We start from the raw sequence: 24,311 nt of genomic DNA on the forward strand, positions 1-24,311 counted from the left end.
CCTGGATCACAGGAACTGCGGTAGAATTGCCAAAAAAGAAGTCACTCAATAAATTAGAAACCATAAAAAAAAAGTGCTATGTGCTGGAGCTGGGAAAGGTGGATGAAGAGAGGCAGGGATGTGCAGGAGGCGGGGGTCTCTGCGAGGGCGATGGCTGTTAGATGAGATGGGGCAGAAGGGGAGAGGCGGGGAGGAGCGGGGCGGCACGAAGCGGGGCAGCGACGCCGGGCAGCCAGGGGCCCGGCGGTACCCGGGGCACCGACTAGTCACAGAGAGCTTGGCCCAAAATCTGGCCCAGAACACAGCCACCAAGGAAGAGGGCCTTTGCGGGTCAGGCGGCGGCCGAGCTGCGCCCTCGTCCCACGGGCAGGGCCACCGTCGTGAGCTTCGGCGAGCGGGAGGCAGGCGAGGGACCGGCAGCCCGAGCCCGCGGGGCGGGACGGGGGGCCGGGATGGGGGCGGCGGGGCCGGGCCGGGCCGGGCCGGGCCGGGCCGGGGGGACCGGGATGAGGATGCTGCCGTGCCCGCAGGGCCGGGGGGCACCGCGCTGCCGCTCCCACGCCGCGGCCGGGAGGCGCCGCTCGCCCCGCCGGGGCCGGACCAGCCGCGGGCAGCATGCGCCTGCGCTGGCTGCCTGGCTGCCTTCCTCCTCCTCCTCCTCCTCCTCCTCCTCCTCCGCGCGCTCCTCCTCCCCCGGCTCTGGCGGTGCCGGCGGCCGGCGGCGCTGGTTATGCCCCGCTGCGGGCGGCGGCCGGGCCGGGGGCAGCGCCGAGGCGCCGAGGTGCCGAGCTGAGGCGGCGGCCGCGGTCGCCCTCCCGGCGCGGGGGTGCGCGGCGCTGCGCGGCGGAGGATGCGGCGGGCCGGAGCGGCGCGGCGCGGCGGCGGCGTCGCCTGGCTGTGCTGCTGGCTGCTGTGCTGGCCCGCCGCCGCCCTGCAGCCCTGCCGAGAGGTGAGCTCCGCGGGGCGGGGGGGGAAGCACCTCGCGGGGGTCACCGCGCCCCTCCCCGCGGCGTCGGGGCAGCGGCGCAGATGAGCCCCCGCCGCGGGTCTCTGCACCCGGGCACCCGGCGCGATCCCCCTTCCCCGGGCGGTGTGGCTCATGCATCCCCCCCATCGCCTCTTCTCCCCCCCCCCCCCCGAAGCCTCGAAATGCCAGAGGCCACCCCAAAACCGGGGGGGGGGGGGGAGGGTCCGGCTGACTGTCGCTGCTCTGGTGTCAAAGCAGCGGAAGGGGGGAGCGGAGGGGGCTGAAGCCGCCCCGACCCCCCGTGTCAGCCCCAGCGTGTGCATGACGGGGGGAGAGAAACTTTCTGCACCCTCCTGCTGCCCAAGTGGGGAGTCGAGGGGCCGGGGCCTGGGCTGCGGCACGGCAGCGCCCGGTGGCCCTGGGCACGGGGGTCCTGCTGAGCATGGCCCCGGGGCGTCCCTCGTCCTCGCTGCTTCTCGCCTTTCCTGGCCCAGCGGAGCTCGGTGCGGGGACACCGCTCTGGGACGGAGCCGTCCTGCAGCCGGGCCGGCGGCCGTCGGTCCCCCTTCTCCTGCCCCGCGGAGGGGATGGATGCTCCGGGAGCAGGCAGTGGCCTCGCTCCGCAGGAGCTTCCCCGCCTGGCGCAGCGCAGCCTGAAACAATTCTCTCTCCTGAGAGCGGGCCGAGGTGGGCTGGGAGCGCCCACCCGGAGCCGGGGCCACGTCCGGCTCCCGGCTCAGGGGGATTTCGGGAGCCCCTTGGCTCGGTGTGCAGGAGCCCATCTCTCCTCCCTGTGGTGAGAGAGGGCATCACTGACCTGGCAATATTCATTCCCTCTCTCCAACCATTGAATCCTCATTTTTTTCTCTAAGTAGCAGAGCTTCAGCGGGAGAGCGCAGCAGGAGGACATTTCCCAGGGGGCTGGGGGAAATGTGGCACGTCCAGGACAGTGGCGGTTTTGGCTGTACACGAAAGCAGCTTGCTACGCTTCTCCTGAACGCTGGTCCTCCTCACGGAGGGGGACTTATGTAGCCGCCTGCTTTGAAGCACCTATCTCCCTTTTCAGCTGGTGCCCTTCTAGGACATGACGCATCTTATCTTAGCCTTAAAGACTGAACCAGTGCAGATGGTTAAAGGCTGATGAGCTGAATCTTGACAGAAGTTTCAGAGCGACACGGTCGGTATTTTGAGGATTACGGGCTGCGCCTTAGGTGCCCAATTCTCTCCTGAACCCAACTTCAGTGCCCCTTTGGATCGGGGCCTAGAGTGCTTTTCTTTCAGGATGAGGGACAATGCTAGTTGTTTAAATATTTTAAAGTTCCACTTGCATACTCTTTAAGACAGAGACTTCCCTTGCTCACATGGTTAAAAAGCCATTTGTAACCTGTGCCGGGGTGTGTGGGTGCATCCGTGCACCAGCATGTCCCAGGGGATGTAATTCTCAACGTGTCTGGATGGAGAAGAAAAATAAGATGTTAGCTTGTGGAGAAGCAGGGTAGCAGATCAGCTCTTTTGCAATGAGGAAGAACAAAAGTTGATAGTTCATGTAAAACGTGGCTAATACATGTCACTCTCTAAACTTCACCGTTTGCCGTTATCCAGCCTAAACTGAGTGCTCTGGGTATATTGCTCTTAAAATGACAACAACTCCCATTGTGATTGACTCCTGTTTGAGCAGCCTCAGACTGGGATGAAGTCTTGGGATGAAAAAACGCAGCCTGTTAAGGGGGTATTACAGTCCTTTGAAGATTTGATAAAGGTCTTATTGTTTTATATCCCAAACGCTTGGAAAGCACAGTGCTTAATGCACTGGAGGTAGTTCATTTTGAATCTGTAGGGGATCTTTTAGCTGCATATTTTTTTTCTCCTTCTTGATGGCTTGTTTTTCTGTCTCCTCACTGTTGTGAGAAATACGCATATCTGCCAGTTTGTGAGATTCCTGCACGGGTACAACATTTGGAGCAGTGGGATCTCTGGCTATGCCTGCGGCTCCATGGTGCTCTAATAACATAGATAATAAAAACAACAATGCATTGCAATGTCATTTTTCAGGAGCCTTTTGGACATTGCTTTTTTTCCATCAGGGACTCTAGTAGTTCGGCACAGTGGGTTTGAGAGGAGCATGTCTGTGCTGCAAACCAAACGTGAGAGCAGCTTGTATGACTATTCTAATGGGTGGTTTTCCTGTAGTAAATTTATATAGCCATAAGTGTCGGGCATAACAGGGTTTGGTGCTGGCTGAGATGCCAATACACATCAGTGGCCTTTGCCAAGTCCTGCAGTGCTGGCAGCTCCCAGGGTGCTGCTCCGAGGCAGCCACTGTGGGGGTGAGGGTACCCTTTGGGTCTGGGTGGCCAGGGTACCCCAAGGATGCAGAAATTTGGAAGTCCCACTGATTCATCCTGTACTCCTGGTGACTTCCTAACTCCGGTTAAGACAGTGGTGAAGAATAACTGCTTAGTGGATTCTTGCTACTGCTACCAGAGGTGAATGGGATATTGCAGATGTTTCATGTGTTGCATAAATTATTGCCTTGAAATGGAGTTAATGACACTCATGGTTTTCCACTGGCATGATATACGTGTTGCACAGTTGCAGTGGAAATGATGAGTTGGTTTATGCCCATCGCCCTGCTGCTGCAGGGTGCATTTTTGTGAAGTCGTCTTTTCCAGTGCTTGTCCTGTGCTTTTTCTGAACTTTCCAGCTGAATAAGTCTTCTTTGGCTTCCCCTTAGACACTCACCCAGATCTGAACAGATCTTGCTTTTAGGATGTTTTACCTGATACTCAGCCTAAATGGATCTTTTCTTCATTTCATTGTTCTTTCCCCTTGTTTTTGCAACCATAAAAAAATAGCAACTCTTCTCTTAATTCCCCTTCAGACAAATTGTTTGCATAGAGATATATGAAGTATCTGAGCTGCTGGCAAAACTGCTTTCTGTCATATGCCTTTTGATTCTCAGTCACTATACAGATTGAGAACAAATGCATGTGTTTTGGATACACATAATAAATGTGACTGCATTGCATTGGGGTGGTTTACATAGTGGAATAGCAGGTAAACCAAACAAAGAATTACAAAGTGACTGAGCAAATGGAAAGCATGATGGTATAAGTCTTCTATACAATATGTTTTTTTCTTACTAGTCTACTGGGATTTTTCTGGAAGAGATATAACTGATAGAAATAATTTATTTGGGCAGTGAAAAAATCTTTTAGAAAATCACTTGCAAGACAAAGCTAAGAAGTCTTAAGGAAGGAGGTGAAGCATGAACTTGAAACTGGGTCAGGTACAGTGAATTAAGTGTGTTGAAATAATGTCCATTTTCATTACGAGAAAAGGTAAAAAGAAAGGGATGTGTCCAAGTTTAGTGTTAAGTATCTCTAAGAATATTACTATATTAAGTCAAGATAATACAGTAAGACAGGTGATCTGGGAAATGAGGTGAAATTCCTGTATTTCTGTACGAAGGCTGGAGAGAAGATGCCCGTCAGTCTCAGGAAGGACATTATGTAACAAAGCTATATAATTAGCCACCATACCTGTCAGCAGATACATGCCGGCAGGAATAACACCCATGTCTGCCAGAAGGAATCTGAATGATCTTACACGTTCTTGTATTTTGAGTGAGCCGTACCTGCTTGGGAACAAGGCTGGGGTCATTGGTGGTGGCTCAGCAGAGACAGCCCCATCCTGTGTACTTATGGTGAAACAAGTTGGGCGGGTGATTAAAAAAAAAAAAAAGAAAAATATATGAGAGCGTTCTTGTGCCTTATCATTAGTCCTCGGGAACGTCGAGTATTGTGTTTGTTCTATAGCCGGTTAATAAACATACAGGGACCACAGCAAAGAAGGTGGTGCTGTCTAGAGAAAAAGTGAGTAACTTAGGAGAGGAAGAGAAAGAAGAACATATCTGCAGGGGCCACAGAAAATGAGTCACATGCAAGTCTTTAAGATAACATAGAAACGAAAAAGGCTGGCTGTGCACTTGAAAGGCTAAACGTTATTACTGTTGAAAGGTGATATATTTTTATTTACATTTAACTATAAACGATGTATGGCATTTCTTGGTCTCTGGGACTCATTTAGTTTCTGTTGGCCTTAAAAATCTCTGAAGGATGTTAGCCCATTTCTGTGTTTTGGAAGGAATTCTTCTGAGTTGGTTCTCTCGCTGGCCCTTATCGATATGCTTTCCCCATGTCTGAAGCATCTGTGTTGGCTATTTTGGCAACAAAGTAGGAGCTATACTAGCTACTGGGATGATCCAATGCTGTATTTCTGGTTTTCTAAACACCCTCGAAGATCTGAATGACTTCTGAATTTATGAGCCGTTCATAGTCAGCAGAAGCAGCTGTGGAAAGTTTCCTAGACAGGTCGTATTATTACTAGGTCTCGCTACTCAGACTTGTGTTTTTGAGGTGAAATGAGAAAAAAAATATACAGCTTCCATTTGCCACTTTGATGGAGGGTCATAAAGATGAGGAAAGAAGAGCAATAACCGTGCTATAAAACTGCTGTTGGTAAAGCCAATGAAGTGGAAACAGGTGCACAAAAGGGGAGAATACAGGCGCCAAGGACCGCTGAAGAAAGCATTACCCTGCAGTACGCGGGCGGGAGGTGGGCTGAAACACAGGGGAAGCTGGTGAGGTGTCAGAACTGGAAACCTGAGGAGGAAGATGGATGCCAGTATGAAAAATGGAAGGTGAACCATGGTTGTAATGACTGCAGATTAAGAAAATTTAACATGGTGGAAATTTCCATAATAGAGAATAAACTCAAACAACTAACATAGGTTTCAGCCAACAAAAGTTTACGTGTCTTCCACCATCAAATAGAGCTTGAATGTTGAGGGTCATGAATGTCATCATAAGGAAATGCATGAGTTTTTTTTTTTTTTTTAGTGTCTCATAGCTTTTGCAGATTTTAGAGAGGGTGAGTGAGGACGTGAGCTCTGCTGGGATTCCCAGCGCATCCATGAGCGGTGCTGGTTGGCAGCATCGGAAAGACAGGTACTGGGATGGGTGCATGTATTGATCCAGATTATCTGCTGCCTCTGCAGGGCCATATTTTCCACCAGGTGCCAGCTGGGAAAGCTTAAGCAGTGCACTGATTTATGCCAGCTGAGGACCTGGATCAGGAATATGGGACTCACCCCATTGGCGGATGGTGGGGAGATGCCACCAGAGGAGGTTTTTCCTATGGATGCATCAGGTGCTACTGACACCTGATGAAAAAAGTAGTAAGCTCAGATAAGTAGGAAAAAAAAAATCAAGTAAGTGGAGAATAGATAAGATGTAGCAGCAAGAAAGGCAACCTAGATCCCTTGTACTTGTGGTGAGAAAGAAACAGTGTTAGAGGGGTGTCAGAGAACAGATCCCACGTGTCTCCCAGACATTGTCAAGGTCTTTCTAGGGGCTGCTACCACAAAGGTATTTTGCCTATATCCAGCATGGCTGTATATTTCATAAATCTTCCATTTTCTGGTAAAACAGTCTATGTCTTCCCTCCCCCTAGTAATTATTTTCTAGCTGTTATTTTGGGCCTGAAAATCTGTTTAGGTTTTGGTTTCTGGTACGCAAAACATGTTAGTTTTCAGTCTTTTGGAAGTGCAAATCTGTATGTGTGAAGAAAAGGAATTGTTAAAACCTCTTTTTTTGACAACCCTCCCTTCTTTAACAAAAATACTTTTCATTACAAAATGTCAGCCAGATCTCATAACTGCCTTGCTTTGCAAGCTTTACAGCGCTCACCTTTCTCAAAAACACCTGAGGGCTCACAGCTGAGTTACGGATGCTCTAAGACCTCACTTTCTGCCAAACTGCTCGGTCCCCTGGGTCAGCTGCCGCAGTCCCATCACTGTGTGGTGGGGCAGATCAAACACTGATTCGGCTGAAAACTAATTTGCCAGAAAGAAGAAAAAAAAAGGGGGAAGAATTAGTTTTTAGCTGAATGAATGGGCAGATATGACTCACTGTTTAGTCTTAGAGAGTAGGGAGTTGGTAGACATCAGGTGGTAACACATGATGAGGTGGGGGAGATGGGGTTGGCAGGAGTGCTTTTTTGGGGGGGCAATGCCAGCTTGTGTCAATTTAGGCTAATCATGAGACTTCACTCATCAGTCCGAGTTTCTTTAGATGGTGCTACGGAACAGAGGATGACTTGTGTCCTGGGAAAGCCCTGGGGGTAGAAATAGCGCAGGAGCCTTTGGGACTCACTAGGTGCAAGGTTGGTCTCCTCTCTTTTTTTAAGTTCTTAAATCAGAAAACTGTGGTCAGATAGGGCAAGTCTGGATTTGTGTTGAGCAAGGCAGCTGTATTGCGTGGTGTAGGAAGAGGAAGAAAGTGAGAAATTTGTGTGTTAAAGGTGCTGAAGAACTGGTTTTGTCCTTCTCTGTTCAGCTTCAGATATGCAAGTGCTGTCCCTGCAAGGAAAGGGCTATTTGTTGGTTCTCAGATGTACTTTCAGTGAAAAAGATCATTTGAGATGATGGGCTGTTCCCAACAAGAAGGCTTCTCTGGCAGAGAATTTTGCCTGCTACGAAGAGAAGGCAAAAGCACTCGTGCCATCCCTTGCTGACAAGGCAAGACCTATCCCATCTGTTAGTGCTTTGTGGTCAAGAAATGCAACACAGATAAGAGACAGTTTAAGGTGCTATTTGGAGGCTATTGGAAAGTACCTACAAAAAATGATAAGAACGCTGTTATTTGGTGGTGAAAATGCTGGGAAACTTAGTTGCTTTTCATTTGGTTTGATCTCATTCCAACTTAGAGGTGCAGGTACTTTCCAGAAATAATCCGCAGCAAAGTCTCTTGGGGGTTTGGAATTAGTTGAAAGGCTATGCCCACCCTCCTGCCTGCAGGAGGATCAGAGGAAGAGCTTTATACGGGACCTCCACTTGTCCACGTGCAGAGTTGTCAGCTCAGCCCCGGCTCCGTTTCGGCTTGCTCTGGGCAGCCCTTTCAGACGTATTTACTCAAGAGCAGGTTTGAGCCGAGCGGGTTCGAGCTAAGCAGGAAGAGCCAGTCCATGATCCTGGACACATCCCCGGCCCCCTTTTAGTTACCAGGGTAGGTGCAGCCAAAAGAGCTGTTTTCTATGCTGTCATTCCCAATATGGGCTACTGACGCTAATTTTATAATCCAGTTCAACTTAACAACCCCCCCCCAAACCCCTACTTTAGCAGAAGGGTGAATTTTCCCTCTGAGGTTGGAACTGACCTTAGCTTGCTTAGCGTTATTTCTGATATAGGGAATCAGATCAGTAAAGTGCAATATACGGGGTAACCAGGCTAGAGGAAGAAGCGACGAGGACTACGAAACCTGAAGATGGTGCTGAACCCTGAGAACAGGGCTAAGGGCCATTGGCGTAACTGCGCTGCTGGCTTGATAATGAACAATATGCATTTAATAGTAGAGAAATTAGTATATAAATTGACTGTGCACTCCCAGAAAACTAAAATGCACCGAATTAGCGAATCTCCACAGGAAACCCGAGAGTAAAGGTGATTAAGGCTTCAACCGTCGACTCTTAAAGTGTTAATTTCCCGTAGCGTTTCTTGCAGCATGCAAAATCCTTGCGGTTTTGTTCTTACCCTCTGAAGTTTTTCAAAGGAAGATCTTCACACGGACCCGCCATGTTTTGCACACACGGACAGCTAGTGCCACGTCCTCCAAGAGACGTACGTCAGGAACGGATGGCTCGCGATTTTCCCAGGCTTTTATATCCATGGCTCCCTCCTGCTGGCAGGTCAACAGTGCTGATCAAGTGCTGCTTGTTTCTGGTGAGCTGCTTTTTATCCCCAGCTTTGTGGTTCCTTAAAGCCAATGAAGGAAAGAAAGTAAGTTTTCCCAAGACAGTTCTTTTCTTCTGTCATTTGTTTGGTTTGATTTCATCCTTAAAAAAAAAACAAAAAAAAACAAAAAAAACCACAAAAAACCACAGATTCTTCTCGAGAGGGAGGAGACCAGGGCCCTAGCTGGACTCCCTTGCACCATGACTTAGGCTGTATGGAGGGAACATGAACGCACCTTGGGGGTGCCGGGGCAGACTGCTCATCGAACGGGAGGGGAGACAGGACTTGTGGCGAGCTGCCTCCCTGCAGACCCGCTGCGAGTGTCCTGGCGAGTCAGGTGAGGGCCGGCTCCCCCGGCGCTGCTCAAAGAGCAGCTGAACCCAGGCCAGCTGTCTCCCCTTCCAGCAGACCAGACAGGGTGACTCTGGCTATTGATGCTGAATATAGGATTGACCATACTTTGATTTCTCCTCTGCTGGCGGGAAGCCCAGGGTGCTCGGCGTTAGCCTCTGCACAGCACGAGGCAGGGGATCCGGAGGTGTCCCTCAGTTCTGCACCAAAGCAATGTGTCCTGTTAGTGTCAGGGGATCCTTTCAGGTGCGCACAGACCAGATATTGGCATTTAGCCCTCCGTTCCTACGGAAATAGCTGCAATCAATGATCAGGTTCTCATTCGCTCTAGCTAAGAGAAGTCATAATGTGAAGAAAAATCATCTTCTTTGTCTTTTTGCTTTGAGGTATATTTAATGCTTGCTCTATTTTAATGTTAGATAGCTTCTCTGAAGAATCACCTGCCTTTTAGTTCTGGCTTGCAATCCTTTTTTTTTTTTTTTTTTTTTTTTTTTTAATTACAGCATTGTCCATTGTGTTAGTAACCTGCTAATCTCTTGAACTGCTTTGCTAAACAAGGGAAAAGGTTTCCTTAAAGCTGCATCATGTGGTTATGTTGGAATCACAACTTTCTTTGCAAAGGAAGGAAAAAAGAGTAAGTCTGCCCCTCAGGATTGCAGGGAAAAGTCGGAAAATGTGAATCTTAAAAAGCAAGAATCTGGAAAGTTAAATGAGCAGGAGCTAAGTTGCATAGTGTTTTAAGATCCTGTGGCACTTAAATCAGTTGTAAGAATTTGATGGGGTGGAGGTGATGATGCTTGACTCATGGTCTCGGAAGGCTTTATGTGGCTATTACTGAAAGTACAACTTGATTAGCAAACTTTGCCATTATTCACCTCTGGCATTTACAATGCAAATGGTCTTCTGATGGTGACCCAGTGGCACCTCATTAGGAAACATATATTCTGGAAATAAAAGCGAATTACTGGGGTGACAGGCTGTCTATCCTGCTAAACACAACAGGCCCAAATAATGGTGGTCTCCTGACTGTCCCTATTGCCTCGCTGTCAGCATGTTCCTGGCATGGTTTTAGCCCATGGCAGCCAGCTTCTACCCTTATTTTATTTAGTGAATTAGACAATAAAGATCAGTGGAGGGAGCTTTGTCATGGGATTACTGTAACTGGATACAGTTACTTGGATACCTACCACATGAGAAGGGCATGTAGCACTGGTGGAGTTCTTCAGGGCAGCAGAAATTCAGTGTGAACAGCCCAGTTGCTTTGCTGTCGTGATCTGGGCATCATCCTGGCATGAGATCCTGGCATCGCGGGAGCAGCTGAGCACTAAGGAGAGTCAACATTTCACACTGTGGACAGGACTCATCTCACTTTTAAATATAGTTGAAGTTAGGCATCTAGTCCAATCTAAATGTCTAGCTGTCAACGAAGTTGCAGTTGCCCTTCAAGAGTGATTTTTCCCATCTGGAAAGGGTGATGTGATTTGCCTGCTGAGTGTGCCCGTCCTTGCCCATTGATTACTGGGGGTCTCTGGCTTATGTGAGCTAGACACCTAACTTTTAGCTATCAAAAGTAAAACCAAATGAATCCAGACCCAGCAGTGGAGTTAATTTCTACTGAAACGTCACTAAAATGAGTGGACTTCTGTTAGTTGTGACACAATCCGTGTGATCGCTCTGCGGGAGCTGCGAGGGCTCTGATAGGGCTTGATCATTGCGGTGGAGGCTTGAGGTCTCCACAACGGCCTCGTTACATTGGGGACGGGACCAAAATCTTTGCTTCTGAACTACCAAACTCCAAATGCAATGCGGTGGGAGCACAGCTTTAGTCCTCTAGGGCACGAGGGATGGCGAGGGATGGCGAGGGAATTGTGCTGGAGCGAACGCTGAGCTCTTCCTCGTCCTGCCTTTCCTCCGCGCTGTGGCCTGATGAGTCACCGCTGATTTATTTAATCGATACTGCCATAGCGTGAACGTGGGACTGTGCCCCTGGAGAGGCTGTGCTCGGCCGCCAGCTCGCACCCAAGCCCCGGCCCGGTCGTGCGCCGGGGACGCTCATAGCTCTGGGCATGGTCTGATGGCCGTGTTCAAACCCAAGCAGCTTTTTCTCCATCGCTCGCTTGGCTCAGGCTGCCTCGGGCTGTTAGCTTGTCCTTGGCTTTATTTATTAGCTATTCTTGCAGTGGAAGCATGCTCTGTAGGCTTGGAGGCCGCCCAGGAGGGAAATATTGGATGAGGCTTCCTCGTAAGAATATATGGTTCCGTATTTTTCATGTCAGGCTGCGATTTAAGATCTTTCTTCGTGTGGTAGATGGGTCGTTTTCAGCCCCGTAACGTGGTTAAGCTCTCGCAAAGGTCCTGTCCAGAGGCGAACGGTTACAAGTTGGGCAAACGTTACTGAACTGGACGTCCCAAACATAACCTCCCTGTGATGTTACAGGTGTCATCGATCTTTTTCCATCTTTTTTTAGCAAAAACAGGACACTTACAAAGCATTCAGCAGTCCCCCAAGTTTCCCAAAGTTCAGTAACAATCAAGGTTCAGCTAAAAGTTTTTTTTTTTTTTAAACCCTTATTTGCTATGGATTACTTTTTTCTTTTTCTTTTTTTTTCCCTTTCCCTCCCCTGTTTGAAAATATGCAGCCATCTGGTCAGCAGACAAACAAAATGCTGTGTGATACTGGCAGCAAAGCATACACTGAAAAACAACTCGTCTGGTAAGCAAATAGTTCACAGCCTAGCTGTAGGTTAGTGGGTTTCCCTCCTTGTTTTTTTTTTTTTTTTTCCTTTACATATTTGTAAAAATCTGAATGTGATCATGGTCTCCGGTCTGACTAATTTCAGCTTTCACAAAGCCTAAAGCCAGTAAAAATATTTCTGTTTTCACTTTTCCCCTGAGGATCAATTAGGGAAGAAGCACACCTTTTCCTCGTTATCGGCATCCTTGGCTTTGCAGCGTTACGTGCATGTGCAGCAACATGAGCCTTGCTTATAGACAGGTTTTTGGTCAATGTAACCTATTTGGTTAAAATTCTGTCTTGAGGTGGCTACATCAGTTTAACTTCTAGTGCAAATCATGTGTATTGATACAGAGGTGACTAATACTGGTAGCTCTTATCCCGCTCCCTTCTGGGACTATATATATTGGCGGAGGAACCTTTGTTTTGGAGTAATTTTGGGTAATTCTTTCCACATCAAAGGTTCATTTCAGAGCACTGCTGCCCGGCTGTGACTCAAGTGCAGCCTCGGAGGGAGTCGGAGAGTGAAACTCCGGGTGCAGAAGCCAGATGGACTTATCGGTCCCCATTGCTCCAGTGAGGAACACGCCAAAAGTACACAAAACTGTGCAAATAGTGACACGGAAGTTAGGGCTGGGCTCTTCGCCACTGTAACCTGCCGCTGCCCTGCTGCAGCCGAGCATCCAGCCGATGGGTTTTAATATTGCAACGTCTCTCCCTCTTGAGAAAAGGAAATGTGAAATAAATGTATTTAGAAGGAAATGGTAGAGGAAGTGACAGGGCATAAAGATGATACAAGATCAGATGGGTGAACATCATCTAGACTGCCCTCTAATAACAGCATTGTTCCTTTTCTAATATTTTTCTGCTACCTGGTGCCACATGAAAAACTCGTGCACCTAGTGGAAACTGATAACCCACAGCAAAGAGGGTGATAGCTGAAGCTTTGCAAGACTCATGTGTGTGCCCAGTTTAAAGCACATGAATAATTCCACTCCAGTTTTAAATCCAAGCCTCATTTAAAATGAAGTTTACACTTAAATACTTTGCTGGATTAAGGTCAGGGAATTCCATGAATTGCAGTAAGTCAGCACTGACGTAACAGTGATATACTATTAAATTCAAACCATTTAATTCCAATAACCTGAAGATTTTCCTTCAGGTACAGTGTTTAAGAAATGCATTCACTAGTGTGCTTTAAAAATGTTTACATCTTAAGTCAGTCCGGTATTAGTTTCGTGCTGCCTTTTTTGAGTTTTTGTAAAGAAACTTCTTTTGTGCTGTATACATTCAGTAGACTCTTAACGACCAACTCATGATGTCCTTTTATATGCTTTATAAAATTTAATTTGTGCAGCAGATTGGACAGGATGCTGCTGTGGGACTCTGTTACTAGAGAGGAAATGCAATGAAATGGGCCACATTGATTCCTCAGATGATTAGATCTGGCAATGGTTCAGGTCCTCGCTGGATTAAAGAGGACAACCTGTAAAATTGTATTACCTTTATACTGCTCTGCCTGAATGTGCTGTGAGTCCAGCAAGAATGAGACGGGCGGTTTGGCAATAGTTTGTGAACCAAATCCTTGGAGATTCGTTGTCCCCATGGATACTGTAACTGCCGAAGTTAAACTTTGCCGAGAGCACTTGCTGAATGAACAAGTGAATGTACGGGAGGAGATGCGCAGGCTTTAAGATATACTCACACATGCCAAAAAAATGTTTATGTTGCCCCACATGGTTCGCTCAGATTGGAGAAGCCTCATAAATAAATAGGCTATAATATTTATTTTAACATTTGCTCTGTCTGTCTTATTTTTCTCAAGTGCACAGAGGTATTTTTCCCGCTGAAATTGTCAGCTCAAGTCCTCATCTGGTGTAAATTGTTACCTTACTCTGTTTTATATCTAATGGTGTTATAGCCCAGTGACTCTGCACCTTCTCCAGAGTGCCCAAAGTAAGGATATTGCCACGTCTTTTATTTTGAGAAGATAAGAAGGGGCCCAGACTTACAACATATCTGACCTCAGATACAGAAATGTTGTGAAGGGCTTTACCAGCTGCACATGACAAGAAGTGGGTTCACTTGGCTGGTGCTTAAGGAGCTGCTGAAATCATGCACAGCCTTGATGTAAGGCTTTGGAAGGAGAGAAAGGGGCAGGAAGAAAAAAGAAAAAGTCGGCTGGGGGGAATGGAAAGCTGTGTGCTTGAGGGTGGCCTAGGGGAAGTCTATAGATGATCTGTAGAAGGGAGGTCTCCTGGACAGGTCTCACCTGGTGCTGGTGCCAAAATCCCCTCACTGGTCTTGGAGCAGTTGAACCATCTGGTTGGTCTCCATCTGGGTCTTGCCCTGTGTGGTCTGGAGCCTCCCCATGGTCTTGATTCTTTCACAGACAAAAGCTCAGCTTTTTTCCCTGTGGTTTTTATACATCTGATGTAATGCTGCCAGTACTTTAGGTAATTATGTTCTTGGGATTTGCTTCTGGCCTGTTAAATAGTTATAGCCTGAACTCTTCATATGCAGATTACCTTCTGAAGAGGCAACCATCAGAAGCATCTGTACTCAAGAAAACAGAAGATTCTTTTTTTCATTTGCCATTTTTAAGCCTTGAATAACTGGGGATAAAACATCAAGGTTGAAAAGGAGGAGGAATGAATAAAATCCAGTATGTTAAAAGTTATAATTAGAACTGTGATCATGTTTAGTATTGTCAGGCCTCCTCTACTGTAATAACTATGCAGTTTTGCATAAGAGGCCTAACCGTATTTGCAGTGAAACGTGCATCTCGTTCTTGGAGAATACTTTGGTTTATTACACAGTGCTGGCATGTGCACCTTAGAGTATGCTTTCCTGAGATCCCGTGGGTGGCTTCATCTAGCGTCCATATGCACACAGTGTAGTCTGCATAAGGCATACCGTACAGTTGATGTTTGTGAATATTAGACACTAAAATTTACTTTCCTTGAAGCAATAGCTGGTTTGTGTGTGTGGAAGTCATCTTATGTGAATAGGTCTGTGCAGGCATGTCTGAAGCTGCTCCACGGGTGTGGTAGAGAGCAGGCCAGGGGCACTGATGTAGTTGGGGAGCTCCATCCTGATGGTATGTTGGCATGTCGGGCTGTGTCCGAGCACAGTGTGCTTGGGGAGCATCTTCCACCTCTGCCTGAAGCTTTCCTTGCAATAGGGAAGGCAGATGAGTGTTGTTGTGTGGATGGTCTTGGAAGGGCCGTCAGTAGACAGTATCCTACAGCTCTTGGCTAAAGCACATTTGGAAACTCCTTGTGAATGCGGCATGCGGAGTTGTAGTGTGATCGTTTCCTTTGCAAGGCTGCTGACTTGCTTTGTGGTCTGACTGTTGAATGCTAGCACTAGAACAACAGAACATGAGGATGTATTGAGTTTCCTTCTTTATATTTCTGTATCTAGAAATTTATGACAGTGGTGAGTGTAAATAGTATCGCATCAAAAGTGTGAGGCATTACACCTCTTTTTACTGAGATATAAAAGTGGATATGGGATAGATTCTCAGTATTTAAGAAGGGAAATATTTGAGCTATGGATAGGGCACTTAAATGTTGATTGTTAAGTGTAGCCCATTAATTCTGCCTTTGATGGGCCTGCATGGGGTCATCAATCTTGGCACTGAATCTGACATTTTTTGCTTAAGTCTAAAATTTATATTAATGCTTGATCTTTCAAACCAGTAAGACTTTTTCTCTGGCTTGAATATTGCAGGTTTAAGCCCTGAGATCCTACCTTAACAAGGCATTTAAGGGCATGCTTGCTTCAGAATCCCTTTTTCAATCCATGCTATTCTTTTTTTGCTTTAAGGTGGATGTGTGCTCAGTTCACTTGCTGAATCAGGGCCTTGGGGATAACATGTAGATTGAAGTAGACAGGCAAGTGCAAGAACAGACATAAACGCAGAGTATCTTGTGAGCTGCCTGCCTCCTGTCCATGTGGCTGTCTTGGACGTGAGCCTGCAGCTACCTCCCTGGCCATGCCTGGTGGCACATTGACCCATCAGGCATGGTTTGGGGTCAGGCAGGTGGCTTTCAAATGCTTGCAGACTTCTTCATTTTTATGGACAATTCATCTGGTGTCAGGGACCTCCTCAAAACAAGCTCAGAGGGCCCCAGCTATGGAGCAGCTTGGCTGTGACCCTTGGGGCAGGACTTTGGATGTTATTTGCTTCAAAAATAAAGGCAGAAGATCTGGCTGATGTTTGAATTCTGGGTGATGCCGGACTCGGATGTTCCAAAATACTTTGTGAAAGCTCACGGAGAAAACGCACTTGCACCCTCATGGCTGTTCTCCACCACAAAATTCCACATCCAGGAACCTGAAAATCTCTGCACAAAGAAGAACAACTGGAAAACGTTGTTCTTTTTTAATAATTCTTGTTGAATATTGAAATAGGGCATTTTACTCTGGAAGAGGCAACTTCAGGAAAGCTCAGTATCATTGAAAAGCCTGGTCTGGAAACAGTGGGATCTGATAACTGCTGGAAAAAATGTTTTTAGCTGTGTGGAAGTGAAATGAAATGAGGCAGTGGGGTGAATATATGTAGGGTAGTGTGAAATAATCACAAATTTGCTGTCACAGATAGTGAAAGTATCACTGAAGAAGGTTAGCCACATAAGTTTTGTGTGTGTTTATTAAGCTTAATATATTATTACATGTGTATTGGACTACTTGTAATGAGCGAGACTTTCTTTTAAAAGAAAAGAAAACAAAACCAAAACCCTTCATGGATTAACCTTGAAACTATAATATTTTGTTTGTGGGAAAACATAGTTGTCATGTATAGATTGGTAGTAACAAAAGTCATTCTTACTTTGACAAGCTATTTTTATTTGGCTGTAAATATAAGAGGAAAATGAAAGATGAAAACTCCTATAAAGCTCATTGCAGTTAGTGAAAATATCTTCACTTTATGGAACTGGATCAAATGTATCCAAATGTTGCTACTGGGTGACTACAGACTGGGTGACTCAATAACATTAGGCCAATGAAGATTAATATATTTATAAACATCCTTTACCAACATGTTCTTTTGTTCAGTTTTCTCATTATATTAACTTTTTTTTTTTTAGAAGATTTAAGAGCTCACTAAAAAATTAAAATTTTCTGTGCCTCCCTCATAAATCTTTGAGAAATGGTCAAGATTTGCAGGTGAATTTGTTAGGCTTTGAGACTCAGGTTGGGGGAAATACCAAACAAACTCTGAATTTCTGAGGTCATCGGGAACCTCCTCCTGCTTGCTGGCAGTGCCTGGTGGTCTGTGGGGATGCTGGGGTTAGAGGGAAGTTCTCCACCTTTCTGCTGACACTGGTCTGCACTGCAGAAAGGCCAGTGAGAGGAAGGGCCAAAAAGGAGGGCTGTGACTATATGTCCCTATATGAGGGACCCTCTGGGGAAGGAAAGCCCTGGTCCGTGGCCTTGTCTCTAATGGTCTTATAAGGAGTGTTAAATCTTAATTTCTGTGTCGGACATTTAAGTCTCAGCTACAGGCTGTCTAGGAAACAGACAGAGAAGGGAAATGAAGGCCATCCACGCTGAGCTGTTGGCCTGCACTGGTGCAGAGCTAGTTGAGGAGCAGGGAGGTCTTGAGTGCTGCTCCGAGCTGTGGGGCCTAGCTGGGTGGAGGTGCCTCACCATAGCCCTTTCTTCCGAAGGCTGGTCTCTGGCCTGAACAAGAACGTGATGCTGTTCCTGTGTTCAACCACACTTGCCCGTTTTATGGGCTCTGCTGTCACTTGAACCTTGGCCTAACTGAGGTGAACACATTCTGTCTTTTGCTCCTCCTGCCATGGAGACACTTCAAACCCAGCCCTTCCCCAAACCCTTTGGATGGTGCCAGCAGACCTGCGTGCCAGTGTGTATTGCTAGTGATGATTGCGCGACTTTTTGCAGAGCGACTCATTAGGACGGTCTTGTGCCTCATAGCACCGTTCTGCACCTCTGACCCCTCCTTTTCTTGTGGGAAGCGGACACGGTGGCTGTGATGCAGAAAGGCAGGGATATGACAATGGCAATTGTTAGGCTTTTTGCTTTGGTTGTGGAGTTAATTTCAGCCTGGGTAGAAGATGCAGAAGAATTCCCTGAGAAGAAAGACTAGAAGACTAAGACAAAATGACAATATTAATGGGTAGCTAAGGTGTGAAGCAAGCTTTTAAAGAGATGTTTGAAATAATTGGCCACTTCCATCTACTCAGAATGTAATGGTCAGGTCTTCTATTAAAGGAAAAAAACAATCGTATTAACTTCATATGCAATACAGCATGTTTTTAAGAATCTGAATTGTTGGGCTTTCAGTGTGTAAAATGGAGGACTGAGGTGGGGATTCATCTGCTCTAACTCCGCTCATCCAGTGAGCCACATGACAACCTCCTATCTGCATCGCACCTTATCCCATAATAAGTACCCCCTCTGCATGGGCTTGCTGATTACCAAAGTCTCACCTTTTAGATGGCTAACGTTGAACGAGGTAAATGCATCTCTTTCTCTCACTGGAGTTCGTCAAGCGATGGTGGTAGACAAAGGCAGTGCTAGAGAGCTGAGAAAGTTGCACCTTAGAAGTGTGTAAACTGTGTGATTGCATTCAACAGCGTGTTTTGAGTCCTGGAAAGCTGAAGCTGAAGTGTGGTGCAGCGTGAATGGACATGAGGCGTGCTCCCTGCGTCTGCCCTCTTGCCGTGGGACGGAGTTGCCCTCCCATACTATAGGGTCTGAAGTTTACTTTCCAAGAACCCCTGTGCCAGAGACTTTCACTGAAGCGCTCCTGAGAAGAAAACAGAAAAGTGAGAGGGACTTAGCCACGGTGAATTCATTTTCATTGAGGTTAATTTTCAAGAGGGAAAACCCTGAACTCTCCTCTGGGCTCTTTTAATATTTGTAGAGCTTTATGAGGATGAAAGGCTATATATGTGCTCAGTGTTGCAGTTCTTAGAGACAGAAGATGACATGCTGCTACCCTGTAGTCAGGCAGTGTACAGCTGATAAGCCTATTGCAAAAAAAAAAAAAAAAAAAAAGGTCTGGCTCTGGCTTATTGCGTTCAGCACCTCTTTACAAAGGGTAAAACATTTTAAAGAAATTTGTGGGAGAGCTGTGACAAAGTGATTATACCAGAGACAATGCTAGTGTCAAAGCAGCTGATCCCATCTAAAGCAATTGTTTGTTTAAGGCCATAAACTATAAAGTCTGGCCTTACAATCAAATCTCATGTGGTATTTTGGCTACAAAATCCTTTGTAAAAGGTCCTCTGGATCAGGAAGAGCAAGGTCGTGAGTAGTTTAAGAAATATAACTGGATGAGTGTGTGTCAGAAATACATAGGGCTGATGCTAGGAATCCTGAAAGGCAAATTGACACATCTCAGAAAAGGTTAGCAAAATATTAGAGGTATTCTGGAGAGACGGGAAAGGATGATAAATGTGTGGCCAAACACTGACAGGTGAGAAGAGGATACTTCAGCAAGGACTGGCAGGAACAGGGGCTGTAGGGAAGAGGGAGGTCGGGACTTTTTGGTGCTGTTAGAGAAAAGGCTTAAATGATTGTAGACTACCTGGGGAACCAGTCCTTGTTTGTCCATGATGACACATGGGAACCCCTTCCTGCAATACTTGAGTGCCTCACAGTAATCTATGTATATTCCCTTGCAGTGGCTTTGTAGAGGAGCAATTTACTTCTAGCCTTATTTTGCAGACTGAAAATGATGGCACAGGAGACCAGTTTATGTCTGCCTAGCTACAGTTTATAGAGAACTCTTCCCATTTGGTGCACAGTGGTCATTCAGGCCCTAGCATCATGGTGTTCCCATCCTCCTGGGTTTAGCTAGTGCTAATTGCTATTACAGGGTTCCTGCGCTCAGCTGAGGCTCCTCCAAATGAGGGTGGAGAACAGCACCAAACCTGGCCTCTCCTGTACTCCTGCCTGTGAGGCTGCTGCTTCCCAGCAGGTTGTTAGAACAAGAGTCAGAAATTCCTGGGAACCTTTTATCTGGTTTGATTATGGGTTTTTCTTTTTTTTCTTTTTCTTTTTGTGTGTGTGTGTGTGTGTGTGTGTGTGTTTTAAATGGTGAAAAAAATGACATCTTGCATCTTGGGGAATTGGGGGAGGAAGGGAATTTACACATGATTTAATGTTGGTCTGGTTTAGTCTCCACTGAAACCAGGGGAATTTCTGCTACTGATTGAAATGAGAGTAGACTTAAACTGGTTTCTGAAAATCTTATTTTTGTTTCTCTATCTGTTGCTGTGCTGGCCTTAAGGTGTCCAAAATTATGATGTGAAAGTCTGCACCAAGCTGAGACTGGGTTTGGGCTCTAAAATGTTGCATGCAGAAGTGCTCGGTGTTAACCCCTGCCAGATCTTTTGAGTACCTTTCTTCCCCGAAAAGTGAAGTGGGGTTCTCCATCATGAGGCAGGACCTCTACTTGCCAGCCTTGTGTGATTCCCTCCTGGGTCCCCAAAATTTTGGCAGCCCTGTCGCTGAGTGATGTTTTAGAATATCTGCCATAAAACAGTCCTCGTTTTCCTCAGGCCTTCCAGCTAAGGGAAGTTGTAATATGTTTGTATTCACACCTCCTCATCAGGGGATTCATTAACTGTGCTTTTAAAGAGATGCTGACAGTTTTGAGGTCTTTGGCTCCAATTGTCGTGACCTCACTGTTTCGTCTCAAATGTTTTGCCTCTCAATTGGATGGCGTTTTCCTGCCTTTTGGCAAATTCAGTGTCAAAGCTGTTATTTGCACTTACTGTGATGGTCTGGTACCATTTCTTCCCCTACTTATACAAAAAAGGAAAATTGGCATCTTCAGGAAAGTTTTGCAGCACAGTATTTACGTTGTTTCCCACCATAGTAGGGTTCATTAGTGGTGGTTAAACCCAGTCCCGTTCTCGGGGACTGGACACGCACTCATGGTTCTAAAAATAGAACAATAAAGAGGAAATTGTTTTCTTAGTTTTTGTTGTTATGTTGCCTTTTAGGTTAAGTGATGCGCTACTGAAACTGGAGCCTTCACAATGGCTCACATTATTGGATATTGCATTTTGAATCAATCTCTTTGGTCTCAGAGCTAATTATTTTTAGGAGAGATGACAGTGCCTATATGTTCCCTCCCTTCCCCCGTGCTGGCATGGCCTATGAGGAAGGAAGGGATTTGCACAAAGTCCATTATAGATGCTGACCCTGTCTGAGTAAGTTAAATAGGAACTGGAAATATTGATAGAAGTGCTGAACAGCCTAATCCTAATAAGAATGAACATTCAGATAAGAAGTGCTTTGGATACTCAGATGAATCCACAGTGAAATTTTAATTATGCCCTTTTGTGACTGTAATCCTAAATTGCTGCCTTAACAACTTTCCTATCAGTAAGGCTAAATGAAAGGGCATTAAATAATCTTGTTTTGTGTTAGCAGTTTATCACGGACATTTCTTAGGAACAAGGCTAGTCTGCATTATTTCTCCATAAGGGGTATTTTGTGTCGTTTTATGCTTTGCTAACTCCCGTTGTTGCTGATGGGAAGGTGCTTTCTGGCCAAAGTGGGACCTGGCTCACAGCGCTGTGTCCAGGCAGCTGGGGCAGAGGTAGGCACTGGAGCTGGTCCCTTAATTTCGAGAGTAGTGGGGTCGATGCAGAGTGTCTGATGTCCAGGGATGCTAGCTCCCAGAGCAGTGGGGAGGACTGGGGTCTGCCTTTCTTATAACAGATGCAGAATTTCAGCTTTGCAACTATTTGTCTTCTCTGGTTGTGCAGATTAATGGGTGGGGGTGAAACCTGCATTACTGTCTTGAAGTGAAGCAGCCTATAAATAATTGTGCCTCGCGTATGAGCTTTCCAGGTTCTCAACGGTGAAGCATAGCACGGTATGCCGCATTGGAATATTAGGGCATTAACAAACATAGGTATGCATGTGCCTTGTAATAAGTGGGTCCTGTAAAAAAGGAGATGCTTTGAAGCTGTTAAAGGCAGAGAGATTTCGGTGGGACGCCCAGTAATTCTCTTAAAGCCACACAATGCCTCAAGCTGGGGGCAGAAGGAGGATCACAAGCTGTAAGCCCTATTCCCAGTGCTTTCTCTAAACACTAATGAACACGCCTGTTCCTAATGCAAAGCCAAAGCCTAAGGTCTCTGTTGCGAAATCTCCGAGGGATTGGAACTCAGGATGTTTATAAGCCAGTTATCTTCAACCCTTCCAGATGCGTGATGCCGAACTGTAGTCCTCACTTATGCTTCTGTACCGTTATGAGTAACCAAGCTAGTGAAATGATGGAAATACCCTGAATGTAAGACACTGCTATAAGCAATTGGTTATAAAATATACGACTAATGTGCAAATTAACGTGACTATCAAAACTATCTGCAGCTCAAACAGCAACAGTGTTAATTCTTCTATATACGTTTTGGTGGACTTATTCATCAGAGGACTCCACAGGTAGAAAAATAAAAACACACAAATGATCAGATGGACTATTGGAGAAAAGTGGGTGGAAAATGAGTCAGTGAATCTCTAGTTGTTATGGTAGCCAGATGTGCATGTTGTGGACAGGTCTAGTAGTTTAATTTGGATATGTGCTCATGAGTAATTCTGCCATGCAGAAAAAGCATCTGCACTCTCATTTATTATTTATCTATGAGCAACATTTTTCATTTAATTATAAATGTCAAGGTAAAATGATCTTTTCTGGTAATAGAAATGGCTCTTGCACTTAAAGGGTAATGTGTGCTTAGAAAATGTTAATATATTTTAATTAGTGGAGATATATTAAAACTAGCCAGCTGCACCAAACTTTGTAGAAATAATCTTTTGGATGAGATTCATAGAAAAACAAAAAAAGGATCATTAGTTTTTGGTGTATCCAAATGGTCATTTGTTGATAATTAAAGTGCATCCTTTTGATGCAGTAAAATATCATCCTTGTACATTATGAAATGCTTTTGTTGTGGATGCACATGAACAGACATAGGAACATGTGAGTCTGTAGGAACAGACTCACTGATAACACGCGTATGCTTTTCAATTACCCTCTACTTCAGATCTGGTAACATCCCCATTTGCTGTATTGATTGCTATCCATATGTAAATTCTCAGCAGCAAATTCAAAATCTGAATGGATGTGGGGCTGAAAATGCAAGAAAATGCAGGAGGAATTCTTTATTCCAGAGAAAAACAAGGGAGGATACAAAAAATGCCATTTGTCTCTAGCAGGAAAAGGTGAGGAGGGAAGCATGAAAGAGGTAAGGATTAGGCCTGCCAGTCATACATATCTTAAGAAAAGCTCTCTTGAATTCATGGAAAGGCATCTGTCATTTTGGTATTTGGTCTCCATTCCCTTTCTCCAGGCTGCATGGCCCCGAGAAGTGGGGATGCTGCAGATGACTTAATCTTTGTTTCCATGATGGAAATATTGGAGCAGGGCTCTACCAAATGAGATGCTGCTTTTGGTGTTAAATGTCACCTGGGGACAGCATCACTTGAGGTAGGATCCTCCCCTTCATGTTAACCTGGGAATGCTCTGACCCATGTATGCCATAGACAGGCCTTGCCATATGGTTTCCTGTGCTTGTGCGTGGCTAGTGGGAAGTCCACAGCCTTTCATGTTGTCAATCTTTGCTAGATTACCTAGTTTCACCATCAGCAGATCTTCTCAGAAGCTTTGAAAGGAGCAGCTGTAGTAAGATTAATGTGTTTGAAAGCATCGGCTGATGAAAAACGGTGGTTTTTTGCAACTCTGCTCACATGAGTAATTTCGCTGAAGTCTGGGATGGCTTGCTTGAGTAGCGGCCATTAGTCATGAAGTCCTGCTCTGTACTTCCTTGACGAAGAGCATATTGCTTAAGGAAGGTTGCTGCTTCTAAGAAGGTGGCACAGCTCAAACTTGCTGAGTAGACTATGTTGTGGGCAATCACCCTCTATCAGTAGTTTCATCATTTCAAGAAACATAACTCCAGAGATTGTTTTCATGAGATATTCCCATTATATTTTTATTTGGATTAGGTTAAATCCTAGTGGATTGGGGTGGAGTCTCCATTTCCCTAGAAGCTATGTGGATTCATGTCATGAATCATCATCTTTGCCCTATCTATTTGTAAGCCAAAGACCAGGTCTTTGGTGGATGTGCTGCTTTAACAACAGTGATTTCAGTAGTCAGTTCTGTTATAGTTTCTTTAGCAGGTTAAAATAGCTGAGACAGACTAACATATAGTGAAACTGTTACATACAGGTTGCTAAAGGGAAAACAAGGGGTAAGAAGTCATCCAGTTCAGATGTTTTTGTGGCATTTTAAGGCTTTTCCCAGACAGCTGCACACTAATTTTCTTCAAGTTGCAATGCATTTTGCACAGTCAGATGCAGGGTGGTAATGGCTGGAAGTGAGTCTTGCAGCCTCAGTTGTGCTGCTTTTTTTCAGTTATTAGTTTTTCTCTGGGGATTTATTTCAGCACGCTTTTTGATATGGGCCA

At 45.8% G+C, this 24,311-nt stretch overlaps 1 protein-coding gene across 1 annotated transcript in view; it reads left to right on the forward strand.

Annotated features, from left to right (window-relative positions):
• The first annotated feature begins 664 nt into the window (after positions 1–664).
• The window catches only part of ELAPOR2 (endosome-lysosome associated apoptosis and autophagy regulator family member 2), a 103,588-nt gene continuing 79,941 nt past the window's right edge, over positions 665–24,311 (forward strand). Inside the window, exon 1 of the mRNA XM_064504898.1 lies at positions 665–949. Within this exon, the coding sequence (XP_064360968.1) occupies positions 851–949 (99 nt within the window). The 5' untranslated portion in view covers positions 665–850. The remainder of the gene's footprint in view (positions 950–24,311) is intronic.

This window comes from Dromaius novaehollandiae, chromosome 1 (genome assembly GCF_036370855.1).
Source record: "Dromaius novaehollandiae isolate bDroNov1 chromosome 1, bDroNov1.hap1, whole genome shotgun sequence".
Classification (NCBI taxonomy): Eukaryota; Metazoa; Chordata; class Aves; order Casuariiformes; family Dromaiidae; genus Dromaius; species Dromaius novaehollandiae.